General features: G+C 38.0%; 1 protein-coding gene across 1 annotated transcript in view; it reads left to right on the plus strand.

The window, feature by feature from the left end:
• ARIH1 (ariadne RBR E3 ubiquitin protein ligase 1) overlaps positions 1 to 10,521 on the plus strand; it is a 117,689-nt gene extending 107,168 nt beyond the window's left edge. Inside the window, exons 12-14 of the mRNA XM_032864992.1 lie at positions 4,050 to 4,310; positions 6,374 to 6,486; positions 7,507 to 10,521. Of these exons, the coding sequence (XP_032720883.1) occupies positions 4,050 to 4,310; positions 6,374 to 6,486; positions 7,507 to 7,591 (459 nt within the window). The 3' untranslated portion in view covers positions 7,592 to 10,521. The remainder of the gene's footprint in view (positions 1 to 4,049; positions 4,311 to 6,373; positions 6,487 to 7,506) is intronic.
• Positions 10,522 to 15,129: the final 4,608 nt, after the last annotated feature.

Raw genomic sequence — 15,129 nt, forward strand, 5'->3', positions numbered from 1 at the left:
CGAGCGGAAGGCAGCGGCTTAACCCACTGAGCCACCCAGGTGCCCCTGGCCCAAGTTTTTTTAAATTGAATGTTAACTATGCTACTAAGTGCCATGTGGCAACTTGTTTTCCCACCAACTTTCTAGATCTCAGTTACTGCAGATCTTTATTGCTATAGTGCATCTGATTTGGTTTGATCAGAATTTATCATTGATGTATTCTCTGTCACTTGTTTTCCTTATTAGGTTAGTGCAGTTAAAGTTAATATTGCTGGGGCACCTGGGTGGCTCAGTGGGTTAAGCCTCTGTCTTCGGCTTGGGTCATGATCTCAGGGTCCTGGGATTGAGCCCCACATCGGGCTCTCTGCTCAGCAGGGAGACTGCTTCCCCGCGCCCCCCACCCCACCTGCTACTCTGCCTACTTGTGATCTCTCTCTCTCTCTGTTAAATAAATAAATCTTTAAAAAAAAAAAAAGTTAATGTTGCTTAATGCCAGTTTTAGCCATTTCACAAATGTAAGACCTGAAATAAAACTTGGGTTCTTAATTATAAATTTATTGAAATGATCCCAGAGTGTTTGTGTTTTCTTTAGGTTGTCATCAGATTTTAAAATACTTCTAAATCCCATGGTTTGTTTAGACCAGATCATTTGTCTCCCCTACTCCACTCCCGTTGAGTATGCTTAAACTCCCAATTTGAGATGCATTATGCTATGTAGTTTTAATATAAAAGTTCTATACGAGGGGCGCCTGGGTGGCTCAGTGGGTTAAGGCTCTGCCTTCAGCTCAGGTCATGATCTCGGGGTCCTGGGATTGAGCCCCACATTGGGCTGTCTGCTCAGTGAAGAGCCTGCTTCCCCCTCTCTCTCTGTCTGCCTCTCTGCCTACTTGTGATCTCTGTCTGTCAAATAAATAAAATCTTTAAAATAAATAAATAAATAAAAGTTCTATACGAGAGTCATGCTTTTCCAGCCTCCCATTTGGACTTGATTCTACTTTTGTATTTTTTTTTTAATTTATCTCAGTTTGTTTTGGATTTCTTTCTATTGTTTGTTTGATTTAATCTTAGCCTTTCTCCCTTATGGCTTGCTCCTGTTTTAAGCAGTCACGATTGTGTTAAATCCTGTTGAAGAAACCATAAATTTCTCTAAAAGTTTACTCTAATTCTGATAATAGTTATCCTATAGAGAATAGTCTATAGAAAAATGTTATTTTTTTCTTAAGTTGCATTATATTTTTCTTAATTACTGTGGTATAGGCTTTCAGTTTTTCCTTCTGAATGAAGTGTAATCTTGCTAGATCTAGTCAGATACGGTATTCACCAGTAGAGAAAGTATATGAGTTATCCTTGGTCTGATTTGGGTGCTGGTAGACTCTTTCTGAGATCTACAGGGAGGGTGGATTATATTGTGTATAGCTTCTAAACCAGTTTCTAACATGTAGATTCTAGAGGCTACAACACATTATTTTTCTATTTTGCATCTTTTGGACTAAACTAGAATCTTCTGATCCTGTGGGTGTACAGAGAAAGATTTTATGAGTGGCTTTATTTATTTATTTAGTGGGAGCTGTTCCTCCCAGAATGGAGCACACCATTGCATGCTCATCAGGCCTCTTTCCTCACTTTCCCTACTCTGGTAATCTGGAATAGTATTCACTGGGAGTTGTCGCCTTAAAAAGTACAAGAAGGTTGATACACAGTCCAGAAAGAACGGAGATGGATAGTTGAGTACTTTGGAAAGGTGTATACCTGTTTTGTAGAAAGTTGTTGACTTAACATATGTGCCATGGTGCTGTTCATGGTGGACATTTGGATTTTATTTTCTAGACCAGGAGAGTCAGTATATTTTTCTGTAAAGGGCCAGTGGTAAATATTTTTAGCTTTACAGACTATACGGTCTCTTTACAACAATTCAGCTCTGCCTCTGATCTTGAAATGCTAAATCAGCCATAGACTCAAATGAGTAGGCATGACAAGAGTTATGGACAGAAGTTGAACAAAGTTTCAAGTTAACTTTATTTACAAAACCAGGCAGCAGCTGGATTTTGGCTCACAGGCCAAAGTTTGCTCATCTCTGTTCTAAGCTCTAAGCGGTCAGGTTTGTTCTTTTGGGTTTTCTTCCAAAGTATTTTCAGGTCATCACTCAGTGCATTTCTCAATCCAGGTTCTGGCATTTGATTTAAAAGTTGGTCTTATTTGCAGTGGTGGAATCAGTTCATGTTGAATTTTAGAGGTATTTTAGTGAGAAGCTTGTAGGATTACTGAATCATTAAATCAATTACTAAATCAAGTCCACTAACATCATATATTTTAATTTGGTAGTTTGGTTTTTTCCATTTAGTCTTGGAAATTTGACAGGCTTGAGAAGATTAATGCTTTGGGGGGAGATAAAATGCCAAGCAGATTATTTTCTACATATTAGATTTTAGACATAATTGGCATTAATTTTTCAATTAACACATATTTAATAACATTAATATTGCAATTTTCCAGTGTATAAGCATTGATTTGATACCTCTCTGATTCGTAGTAATAATAGGTTTTTTTAGATGTTTCAGTGTTGCATGATACTGGATCATGTGATTGGCTAATTATGTGGTTCATAGTATTTCTAAATAGGAACCCAACCATAGGGCCTGGTAGCTCTGTGCTATTTGTAGTCTCTGAGGATTAAGGAGAGGAAAAGGAAATGACAGTAAAAAGAAATACATAGGGGCACCTGGGTGGCTCAGTTGCTTAAGCATCTGCCTTCTCAGGTCATGACCCCATAGTCCTGGGATCGAGTCCCACATCAAGCTTCTGGTTCAGCAGGAAGTCTACTTCTCCCTCTTTCCCCTACTCTGCTCATACTCTCTCTTTCTCTCTCTCTCTCTCAAATAAATAAAATCTTTAAAAAAAAAAAAAAAGGAAATACATATGTGTGGTAAGAAACCCTTTCATAGTGGTTGCATTTAACATGAATTTCTGCATATTAGGCAGTAGAGATAACATTACTTTGCTTGTTTGTTTGTTTTTTTTAAATAATATTACTTTTTTAAAAAGTTTGCCTCTAGAGACTTACAGTATACTGTGAGAGACCACAGTGAATTCTTTTTGCAGTCTGATAAATAATATGAAACAAATCTAGACCAGATATCATATTGTTTCTTTGGTAATACTTCATGTATCATTAAATATACTTTTAAAGTATATTTTCCTTACTCTTTTACTATGACTTTTACTATAACTGCAATACCATTTTTATCTTTATATATATATGTTCTTAAAGCAATACTTTGTTAATATCATTAACAATCCAATGTTCAAGTGTCTCCATTTATCTCATAAATTTTCTTTTATAGTTGGTTCAAATCAGGATCTACGCAGGCCCACAAATTGGATTTGATTGATATCTTTTGAGTATTCTCTAATCTATAGGTCTACTGTTCCCCTTTTTTACCCCCTCCATGTTGCTATTAATTTGTTGAGGAGATGAAGTCATTCCTTTAAATTTTTCACATTCTGGATTTTGCTGATTATAACTCCCTGGTATCATTTAGTAGGTTCTTTTATCCCTGTATTTCCTGAAACCGGTGGCTAATTCTAGATATTCAAATTCAAACTCAGTTGGGGAGTGAGAGGGACACTTATCTGTTGATACTGTAGACTTACTTTGATATTATATGAGGAGTTAGATGATGTCTGGCTGCCTCTCTGTTGTTTTCTACTTTAAAATATTGATGCTTCTTAACTTGTTTGCTTATTGCATACTGCAGAACAGTGCTATCCTGTAGAACTTTCTATGACGGAAATGTTCTTTATGGCCACTGACCACAAGTGGCTATTGAGCACTGGGAAACTGAATTTTTTATTTTAAATAGCCACAGGTGGCCAGTGGCTGCCATATTGGGAAATAACAGGTGTAGGATATTCATAGAAGTATTAAATAACAAAAGGTGGCAAGAGATATCTGTTTATTCCCAATTTTACCCTAAATTCCTATATTGTTTCACCTGTAAATATATCAGCTTTTGTGTGTATTTGATATATTTGTTATAATTACATGTCCATAATTTTTCTTAATGGGACAGCGATCTAGGGCAGCCCTGCAGAGGTACCTGTTCTACTGTAATCGCTATATGAACCACATGCAGAGTCTACGCTTTGAGCACAAACTCTATGCTCAGGTGAAGCAGAAAATGGAGGAGATGCAACAGCACAACATGTCCTGGATTGAGGTGCAATTCCTGAAGAAAGCAGTTGATGTCCTCTGCCAGTGTCGTGCCACACTCATGTACACTTATGTCTTCGCTTTCTACCTCAAAAAGAATAACCAGTCCATTATCTTTGAGGTAGGAATAGTTACTGAGTGGGGGGGAGAAATTTCCTGTGTCATAGGACTACTTGGTCTTTCATAGATAAGATATATATGAGTTTTAAAGATTCCTGTTTGGGGCACCTGGGTGGCTCAGTGGGTTAAAGCCTCTGCCAGGGTCCTGGGATCGAGCCCCGCATCGGGCTCTCTGCTCAGCAGGGAGCCTGCATCCTCCTCTCTCTCTCTCTCTCTCTCTCTCTCTGCCTACCTGTCTGCCTACTTGTGATCTCTGTCAAAATAAATAAATAAAATCTTTAAAATAAAGAAAGAAAGAAAGAAAGATAGATTCCTGTTTGCTCAGAATTTAGATTTCTTGTCCTAAACTGCATTCAAATTGACGTGGTTTAACCAGCTAGTGATTAAGTGTGCAGGCTCTGGAGTCAGCCCTGAATTTAAAACTGGACTTCAGCACTTTCTCTCTCTGTTGACTTGGAGCAAATTACTTAATGTTATCTAAATCTCATTTTAAAATGGAAATAAATACTTCTCAAGGATGTTAACAAGGTTTAAGTGAGACAATACACATATATTGCTTATATAGCACCTGGCAAATTATAAGTTCTCAGTAAAAGACTTTATTCAGGCAAAGCTAATATCTGGTATTAGAAGTTAATATGGTGGTCACCTTTGGTGGAAAAGTAGTGACTACTAACAGGGGCTTTTAGGAGTAAAGGTTTTTCAACTAGAGACGCTCATTTAAAAATTGATGCAAAGGGGCACCTGGGTGGCTCAGTTGGTTAAGCATGTGACTTTGGCTCAGATCATGATCCCAGGGTTCTGGGATCGAACCCTGCATTGGGCTCGCTGCTCAGTGGGGAGCCTGATTCTCACTCCCTCTGTTGCTCCCCCTGCTGGCTTGCTCTCTCTCTCACATAGATAAATCTTAAAAAAAAAAAAAATATTGATGTATAGTAAAAAAGAATGTGATCTTGCCATTTGCAGCAACATAGATGGATCTAGGGAGTATAATTCTAAGTAAATTGATTTCACTCATATGGAGTTTAAGAAATAAAACAAATGATCAAACAAACAAAAAAACCCAATCTTAAATACAGAGACCAAACCTGTGGTTACCTGAGGAGAGGTGGTTGGATGGATGGGTGAAATAGGTGATGGTGATTAAGAGGTATAGACTCCACTCACAAAATAATTAATCAAGAGATGAAAAAGTATAGGATGGGGGGCACCTGGGTGGCTCAATGGGTTAAGCCTCTGCCTTCGGCTCAGGTCATGATCTCAGGGTCCTGGGGTCGAGCCCCACATCGGGTTCTCTGCTCAGCGGGGAGCCTGCTTCCCCCCTCCTCTCTCTGCCTGCCTCTCTGCCTACTTGTGATCTCTCTCTGTCAAATAAATAAATAAAATCTTTAAAAAAAAGAAAAAGAAAAAGTATAGGATGGGAAATACAGTCAGTAAGATGGTATTGACATTTTTTGTGACAGATGGTGACTATACTTCTTGTGATGAGCATTATGTATAGAATTGTTGAATCACTATATTGTACACCTGAAACTAACATAAACTGCATGTTAAAAATTGATGCATAAAACATTGATACTCATAGGTGACTAGACAATAACCCTGACCAGCAGATGGGATTTAAATGGGTAAATGCACAGAACTAGCCATAGTAGTAAAGGGTAACAATTTTAATTTTCCATGGATTATTCTAGGTGCAGCCAGCTGTAGCCAGGCATGGGTTTATATTTTTCCCTCAAGTTTCCCCTCTTTTTTGAGTTTCAGCAGATAGCAGTTTGCAGAGCTGGAATATTCCAAAAGACTTTTCCTAATCCTTTTCAGGACTTTTTCTTGGTATTCTTCCAGTGGTAATGGGTAGATCTTTCTAAAAATATAAAGTTATCCTGGCAAAAAAGAGAACAAGTTGTTAGAGGTGAAAGTTACAAAGAGTGTACAGGTGCAGAAACCACCTGTGAAAAGTCAGTGTTGAGAATAGTCTGTAGGCAAAGCAGCAGCCAGGATGGTATATCTTTTAGCTTTCATCTAAGCCCTACTTTACTATGTATTCTTCCTCCTCTCTTGCAGAATAACCAAGCAGATCTAGAGAACGCCACAGAGGTGCTTTCGGGCTACCTCGAACGAGATATTTCCCAAGATTCTCTGCAGGATATAAAGCAGAAAGTACAAGATAAGTACAGGTGGGATTTCTTTACCAGTTGTTGAGTGGAAGTGCCTGGCCCTGTGCGTTAGTGACCAAGTTAGATGATAGTGGAACTTGGATTTAGCGTATTCAGTAACTGTGTTGCTGCTATGTTTCCCACAGATTGCTTCTGTCTTTCAGGCAACATTGCAGATAGTAGCGCTAGTCAAGCATTTATTCCACTGGCTAGTTCTGCTTCTTCCATTCAGCTTTCTCTACTTAGTTGCCACATTATGAGGAAGAAAGAACCTAAGAAGGGGCAAATGGTTATTAGGAGGAAGGGTGAGATTAGGATGTTGGCTCTGTCTAGTCTGGGGATTCTGGGAATCATGGCTATTGACAGGTGAGCTAACCAAGCTCTTTTAGAGTTTTTCTTAGATTTGTTTTTCCTAAGGAGAGGATTACTCTGTCTTAGGGTTAGAAGATACTTCCAAATTTGCTGCCTCTTAAGCGAATAAAGTTGCAAAATATTTGCTTTCTCAATATGGAGCTGTTTCCCCCGAAGTTGTTTCCTGACAGATACTGATATCTTTGTCATGGTCGTAGAAACCTTTGGGCCTTTGGAACACTTGGAGGTTCAGTCCCAAGTAATATTTTCACTTCCCTTAGTCAACTTATAGCTATTACATTGTGTTTATAGTCGCTTTCACAGCACAGAGCTTATAGCAGTTAATCAGTAACTCTGTACTTCTTTCTGAAGCTATTACTTATCTGTAGAATGACAGAATTGAATCAAATGCTTTCTAAGGGTCTTAGGAATTTCTAACATTTTATTACTCTTAAATTAATTCTCAAAACCGGGAATCAGAGCTTTTGAAGAATACCTTTTTAAAATTAGGAAACAGTTTGTTGTGTACATCTAGACCTGAAAATGCGCCTATTAAAAAAAAACAAGTGCTTGTTCCAAGTCTGATTAAACTGTAGGAGTGCCTTTAAAAAATAAGTTAATGCCTCTTTTTTTATTATTGGAGGCTGACAAGTGTTTTTTTTTTTTTTTCTTCTTCTTCTTTGATTGCAGATACTGTGAGAGTCGACGAAGGGTTTTGTTACAGCATGTGCATGAAGGCTATGAAAAAGATCTGTGGGAGTACATTGAGGACTGAGAATGGCCCTGCATAAAATGAACTCTGAAAACTTTACCATCTAGAGTGCTCATGCAATTAAAACAAAACAAACACAAACAAGGAGGCACTAAGCCTGTTCTGACACCTCTGGTCTGTAGTACCAGAATTCTGTTTTGTTAACGGAAAGTTTAAGTAAATTATATTGTAATAAAAAAAAAAAAGGTAGATAAACCATTGTACAACAGTATTCTAGGCCGCCAAAAAAAGTGTGAGAGACACACTAAAAGCCCTCCAACTTTAACTTGTAACGTAGCTTCATTCTCAAAGCTGACTCCTTTTTTTCTTTTTTCTTTTTCCTGAGTATAGTACAGTTAAAATTTAAAACAGCTCCTTGACACTGCTTTTCATGTCCAAACCAGCCATTTTGTTGTACTTTGGTAAAGGCCCTCCTCCCCTTCCTCCCTACACGTACAGATATACCTACACACACAGACTGACTCTCTTTCTCTCATACCCCAAGGTCACGAGTGAATTAGTGAATTAGTTCCTTGTAAAGAAAATTCTTGGGGCTGGGACGGGGGTAGGCAGCAAGCGGAATTAAACAAAAAAAACAAAAAAACTTTGTATATGACTTTTAAAACAAGAAGACAACACAGTATTTTTCAAAATTGTATATAGCGCATATGCATGGACAAAGCAAGCGTGGCACGTGTTTGCATAATGTTTAATTACAAAAAAATATTTATTCTTTAAAAATCTTCAAGATTATGTCTATTTGCTGTGCATTTTCTTTCAGTTTGCTTTATCTTTCCAGGGTTGAGGGTTGGGATAAAGGTGTGTTGGTTTAGCACCTCTGGAAGACCTAACTAGAGCTCTTTGATTTTCCTTTCCTGAGATTACTTTGCCCTTTCTCGTTCTAATATGTCCGTTGCTGGCCATGGGCCTCATGCCTTGAATTCCAGCTCTTGATCAGGGACAGGGAGGTCAAGCTCTGACTTAATGTCATGGCCTGAATAAAGGCTACAACAGGGAGCTTTTTGCTGTCGTTAAGAATGACCCAGTCCCCAACCTCCTCCCCGCTCCATGGCCTCATTCATCTACCTAATAAGCCTTTGTGTGCCTGTGTCATGCACACAGCTGAAGGCTTCCTATGCTCCCTATCACATCCAGAGGAAACATTTCACTTTTTTCCTTTTTTTTTTTTTCTTCCTTAATTGCTGCTTTTGAGCCTTTTAAGATTTTAGTTATGGCTCTTCTCTCACCCCTTCTTTACATTAGGGTGTCAAATAGAATGTTTTTGCTTTAAATATAAATATAAATAAATAGCCATTCACTTAGTTTCAGATTGTGAATTTAAAATGGCAGATACTGAAATTGCTTGTGTGTGTTGCTGTGGGTTCAGTTTGAAGGCAAACACCCCTAGAACATAATATACCCATCTAGTGCATTTAAATAGAAATCACTGAGTTTGCTTCTTTTCTATTGTCAGCAGATAGGAGAATTAATAATGCATTTTAGCTGTGATGTCCATTTTTATGAAATTTCTACTAAGAGCTATGTTAAAAGTAAAGGATGGTGGTGGTTTTATTAACTATATACCTGTTTAGGCCATTCTGGCCGTGGTATTTTTCAACAGGTCAGCATCCCTAAATCTGTCAGTTTTATACAGGAGTGCAGAGTGAACTAGGCAACTAGATCAAGAGGTCTTAATATTAAATACCAGTTTTCATGACCTCTTTGTCTTCCTCTAAATGACTTGCGCCTAGGGAGTGTTTACCATTTGTGAGGCAGCTTTGTCTGCTCTTGCACTGTACATCTTATTACTCCATTGGGAAGTAGGTTCACTTTCCTCTGGCCTTTTGCCTAAGTTAGGCTTTGCTGAATCAACCCTACTTTTCCTTTTAGAAAAAGGTTGTTACATGAGATGTACTTGCAACTGTTCTTTTCCCATCAAAAATCAGTGAATGTTTGCTGAGTATATTATGCTGCTTCCTTAAACCACTTGTCGCTTTAGGATCAACTTCACCCATACCTTTTATCCTCTCCTCCCTTGCCACCTCAGGTGCAAATCTGAACTCAGTGTCTGCTTCTTCCATGGTCTCTTATCTCCTCTCCCCCATCATTCGTTTGACTTTATTTTAAATGACTGCATCAATCTTAAAAGACATTTATCAAAACTAAGGAGACTTTTTTTTTTTTAAACAGAAAGCTTGAATGAGTTCCTTTCCCTGGTAACTTTGAAAAGCAACCAGAGTTGCTATCTAGATATATGTGGCTCCCTTAAAATGTTTTGTGTATGTGTGGTGTTTTTTAAAAATCTTATTAACTGCAGTATCTAGGTTTCAGTGTCATAAATCCTCTCTACATGCTCGCCTTGCAACAAGTATCCAAAAAACAGTGTGTATACTTCATAATATCAGCCCCACCCATGGAGGAAGAGTGCTTTTTAGAGATGCTTTTTAGTTTCAGTGTTGGCATATTACCTAAGGGTATTGCAGTTGTGGGTGCATTCCCTAATTTGTATGGATCAAGGTGAACTGGCCTTTTCTGAACTTTCAAGCTTTTAACAGCTATCTCCATATTTGACAGAATTCCCTGAGTTTATTGCTTTCATTGTTAGTAGCTTCAGTGACGCCAGCTGGGATAGGCAAGCCATATTGTATGACAGCTTCCCTATTTCACCTACCTAAGTCTTTCTGTCAGAGGGCTCTATTCACGGTAAGCACCAGGGTCTCCTTGTCTTCTTGAGGGCAGTTACCTTGTCTTGAAAGTGCATGCTTCATTTGAACAATTCATTGAGCAGTAGATGAACTTTAAATGATTTTCAATAAAATTTTGATCCAAAGCTCAGGATACACACAGTGGTAAAATTGAGTAGCATATAATATCATCAAACTCTAAATTGTGTAATTTGCTGCGACCCAGATTGTATGTGTTTTATGTGTGTTTAAATAAATATATTAAATACACATGTGTATACATACACACATATATAACAGATCCAAGACTGACTGACTTGATTTGAAATGGTTGAATCTGCAGTGTAAAATGTGGTTCAGCCACGATTAGGGACTGAAATTTAGTACAAGAGAGAAAAGGACGATGTAACAAAATCTTTTAGCTACAAATCCTGGTATAGAGCACTTGGGGGATGGGAGGGGGCGGGTTGGTGAGACAATCAGATCGGTAAATTGATTAAATGCTCCTAACCCTGTAATTTTGTGCATAGAGCACCCTGTGCTGTGGAAATAACTGTTCTTAGATTTTCATTGTAACTGGACTGTTCAGGTTGCCCAGAGGGAAAGAACATTCCTAATTCTAATAAAATAAACTTTTATTTTGTTATTCCATTAGTTACTTATGTTTATTTTTATAGTTAAAAAAAAAAAGATATAATTGGTGGCCCAAGTCACCTGTATTATTACGTGCCTTATTCACTGTTCCTACTTAATATAAAAGGACAAGATTTGTTTCTGTTTCTTTGCAGGGAACTGTGAATGAGACCATCCCCAACAATTAACTTGGTTAATGAAGCTTTCAGAGCATTTTCTGAAAGTTTTCCAATTTCTGTCTTGAACATTGAATTTAAATTGCTCTTTGTGTTGTAACAGTGATATTAGATGCTCAGATTTTTTGTCAATTTTTTAAACATAAAATATTTTAAGTCATTTAAACTCCCTTACGTTGCTTCCATTTAGCTCACTCTTAAAAGCTACTGGAATGTCTCCTGTAGGGGTGGAGGGAGAGTTTTTTCTTAGAGAAGGTCCCCATAAGTTGGAGGTCTCCATCACTGATACTCTAGCCAAATCCAGATTTTAAGACAATTTAATTTGGTTTTATTTGGATCTGTACTTACGAGAGTTCATGTATCACTTTTATCTCCAAAGCACTTTACCTTCTGTTACTGTCTACGGAGGTGTAGAAATTGCTCTGTTTTACAAAAGAAGAAAATAAGGCTCAATGAGGTTAAGTAACTTGTCCAAGATTTCAGTTTCTTCTATCTGAGACTTAATCAAGGTTGTACTACCTCTTTGTATATTAATTTGGTCTCAGAATGACCTAGCATTCAGTACCAGGAAAGGTGGCTCTTAACTACAGCATTGTGCTTTTAAACCACATAAGAGACTATATAAATGCCTGCCTGTCACTGCTACTATTTGAGGAATGTTACGTACTGTCTCTGATCTTTGATTTGTTGATGCAGTTTCAACTAATGCGGCTCTGTGTTTTGCCCAATCAAATGAAACCAGCCATGAAAGAATAGCCATTGCCACCTTGCTGATTAGGACTGTCCTCATGGGAAGACCATCACTTGTGATAGTTGAGAGTAAAGGGTTCAGCATTCTTTGATTTGATACAGTGGCCAAGCAATTTGCAGTTAATTGGTCTAGTTATTTGTTCAAGTGAGTTTTTAATATAAAGAATTTTGGATACCTGCTGGAACTTGTTATAGAATTTGTTTTATAAGTGATAACTGAAAATGTACAAAACAGCCGAAATTCGATTGTTTTCAGCATTTCTTGGAACTGGATGGCATATGGGGCTTTAAGAAGAAAAGTAGTGAGTATTATGGGGAAATCTTGGCTCCTTCAGGAACAGGAAAAAGTGTTCCCTCAGATTTTGGCCCCTCAGATTTTGTCAGGTTTCTTTGGGGATAAAGTTGATGTATTTCTGGTTCATTTTAAGGATTTTGCTGCTTAATCTCCCAAGATGAAATCACTAATTTGGAAATGCTCAACTGGAAATAAATAGTGCCTATTGTAGGAGTAAACAGACAACTTCTGAGTTTTAATTTGCTTATTGTGGAATTAAATCATTTTTTTAAGGCGACTGTTGGCCTTTCTCTAGGCAGTAGCAGTTTGGGAAAAATGAGAATTTTTTTGAAAAGCAGTTTTCAGACTCAATCTGAAACTACAGATATGCTTGGTTAGGGCCATTTTCAGAGTAGGAGCCAATTAGTATATAGACCAATCACACACATTGATATGTAGCAGCTCTGGCAGTACCAAAAGCACAACTTTATTACAGTAATCCAGGGGTGCCAAGTAAGACAGGCATCTCAAAATCATATCTCCCAATAGCCAGGTAAATATTTTAATAGAACACTGTGGGCTAAATGGGCACTGAGAGGAGCATCTGAAATACACATTACGTGACTTCTCAATTTTGAGATGTTGGTAATTCACAATATTCTTAAATGTAGGTCAAAGAAAAAACTTGGGCCATACTATTTTCCAATTTGTGTTAATCTTGTGCTTGCTACTGCACACCAGTGTCCGTCTGACACACTGGAATCACTTAAAAGGCAGAACAAAAACTAATGCCTAGGTTGCACCCCATAGCAATTACATTTAATCACTTTGGTTGTGTCCTGGGCATCAGTAATTTTAAAAGTCCTATCCTTACCCCATTCCTGATGATTATGCAACACAGTTTGACACATGCAGACAAGGTTGGGACAGTTGATCTAGATGTGTATAGTTTCAAGGAAAGAGTATAGGTGAGCACTCTAGGTCATAAAGGACAACGATCCTGTGGCAAATTCACAAGCTCAGGAAAGGGCTATACTGTAGGCTCTCCCTGGGTTTTGTGGTTTGCTGTCTTCCAAGGGTCTAGTGCAAAGTGCCCAATTTGTTCTTTGTCAGTTTTCTGGTATGTAGTCCACCTTGGAAAACGTAATTCATTTCACAAAACCAAAAGAAGAATAGAACCGACAAGCAGAGTAGAAAGTTTACATAAGCTGGCAATATATTATCTTCCCAAGGGAGAGAAATCTATCTGGGGAGTAAATTAGAGTCTGAGCAAAGGTAGTTGAATGGTTATAAGCAAAACTCTCATTAAGCTATTTGTGCCAAGCCAATGTACAATTCCATTTAATCACTGAGAGTTAAATTCAGAGCACTTGAGTCTCAAGTTTCTCATTGTTGCTTTCATTCTCGTGTGTTAAAACAGTGGATTTTCCTGTTTTTATTCCCCATCTGGTGTGGTGGAAAAAATATTAAATTTCTCAGCCATAGTTTTTTATGGGCTTTTCTTTTGTAAAATGGGGATACTAATAGGAGCTATAACTTGCTGAGTGCTTCTTGCCAGATGCCTTATTTTATCTATATCCTATAAGCAGCCCTAAAACAAAGTAGACATTGCTATTCTATTTTATAAATGAGAAAACGGGTTCATAGACAATTAATTCACTCAAAAATTAGTTTATGGCAGGGTCGTGCTTGTCTAATTCCATGTGTTCATTCCATCATGCTCTATTGTCTGTTTTATGGGGTTATTTTGAGAATCAAAGAAAATTAGTTGGAAAAGAAAGCCTAGTTACAAATAATAAGCATGCTAGTACTAATTTAGGCCAAAAAAACCCAAAAACAGAAACAAACAAACCCAGAGCTGTCTTGTAGACTCCTAAAGGCAGGATGGGATTGGATCCAGGAATTAAATTGGCATTGTGTATCATCTGTACATCCACATCATTCTAACAGCTTCTGCTTTTCCTGTCAGCTACCCTGTAGCTCTAGGTGTCACATATTAATTGTGCCAGACAAATGAGAGAACCCAACAGCCAGCATCATCTATATAAATGTGGTTCCTGAGAGCTTACCCCTCTGGGTTGGGAGGCAGATTTGGGAGGTCATGGTTTGCTAGCTGCATGTCACAAAGTTGTCTTCGACAAAACCAAAATGCCCTGAAATTTTTCTTTTTAAAATAAATATAAAGTATTAATATATCATAGACAATTGTGGCTAACTTACTTACTTATGATTGTCTACAATCATAGACAATTGTGGCTAACACACTCAGGTCCTGTGTTTTTTAAACTCACAATCCCGGCTGACTCAGTTGGAAGAGCATGTGACTCTCGATCTCAGGGTTGTGAGTGTGAGCCCCACATTGGGTGTAGTGTGGACTAAAAATAAAAAAATAATAAAAAATAAGAATCTTACGGACATTACCCTATCCATTTTATAAGTAAGAAAACAGAAACTCAGAAAAGGTAATTTTCCTGAGGTATTCCTTTTGTATATGGCTGAATGTAAATTCAAACCTAAAATCCTTCAGTGAATACCCACGGTATCAGGCACTGTTTGCTGGAGGTACCACAGTGAACAAAGAAGTCTCCTGGTTTGCGGGAAGCTATTAACCCTGATTCAACATAAAGACTCAATGGATTGCCCAAGGTTCCCCAGACAGGAAGCACATTTTGACCGCTACAGTATTTTATCACAATAGCTGCTTCAGACAGCCTGGCCCAAAGTCTCTGCTAAAATTATATACACTGGCTAAGGGATTTCCAGCCTTAGATTGCCCTGGAGACTCAATGACCAGTTGTTCTTTTTGGCTCTTCTTCATTCAAAGCGTTTATTTTGTTGTTAGCCTCAGATACTCTACTAAGAAGGACCCAAAGTATGCCTTTTTCTGCCTCACATTTGAGAACTACCCTAGTGTTTTAATGAGAGTTAAGAGGCAAGCTTCATATTCCCAAACCCTTTTCAGAAGGTCAATCTTACCTATTGTGAGCTGATGACTTGGTTTCCTATGCACAGAGTAACATTTCTCGGCTTGGTGTCTTCTTTGGC

The sequence above is a fragment of the Lontra canadensis genome, unplaced genomic scaffold (genome assembly GCF_010015895.1).
Source record: "Lontra canadensis isolate GAN:19392208 unplaced genomic scaffold, GSC_riverotter_1.0 scaffold28, whole genome shotgun sequence".
In the NCBI taxonomy this organism is placed as follows: Eukaryota; Metazoa; Chordata; class Mammalia; order Carnivora; family Mustelidae; genus Lontra; species Lontra canadensis.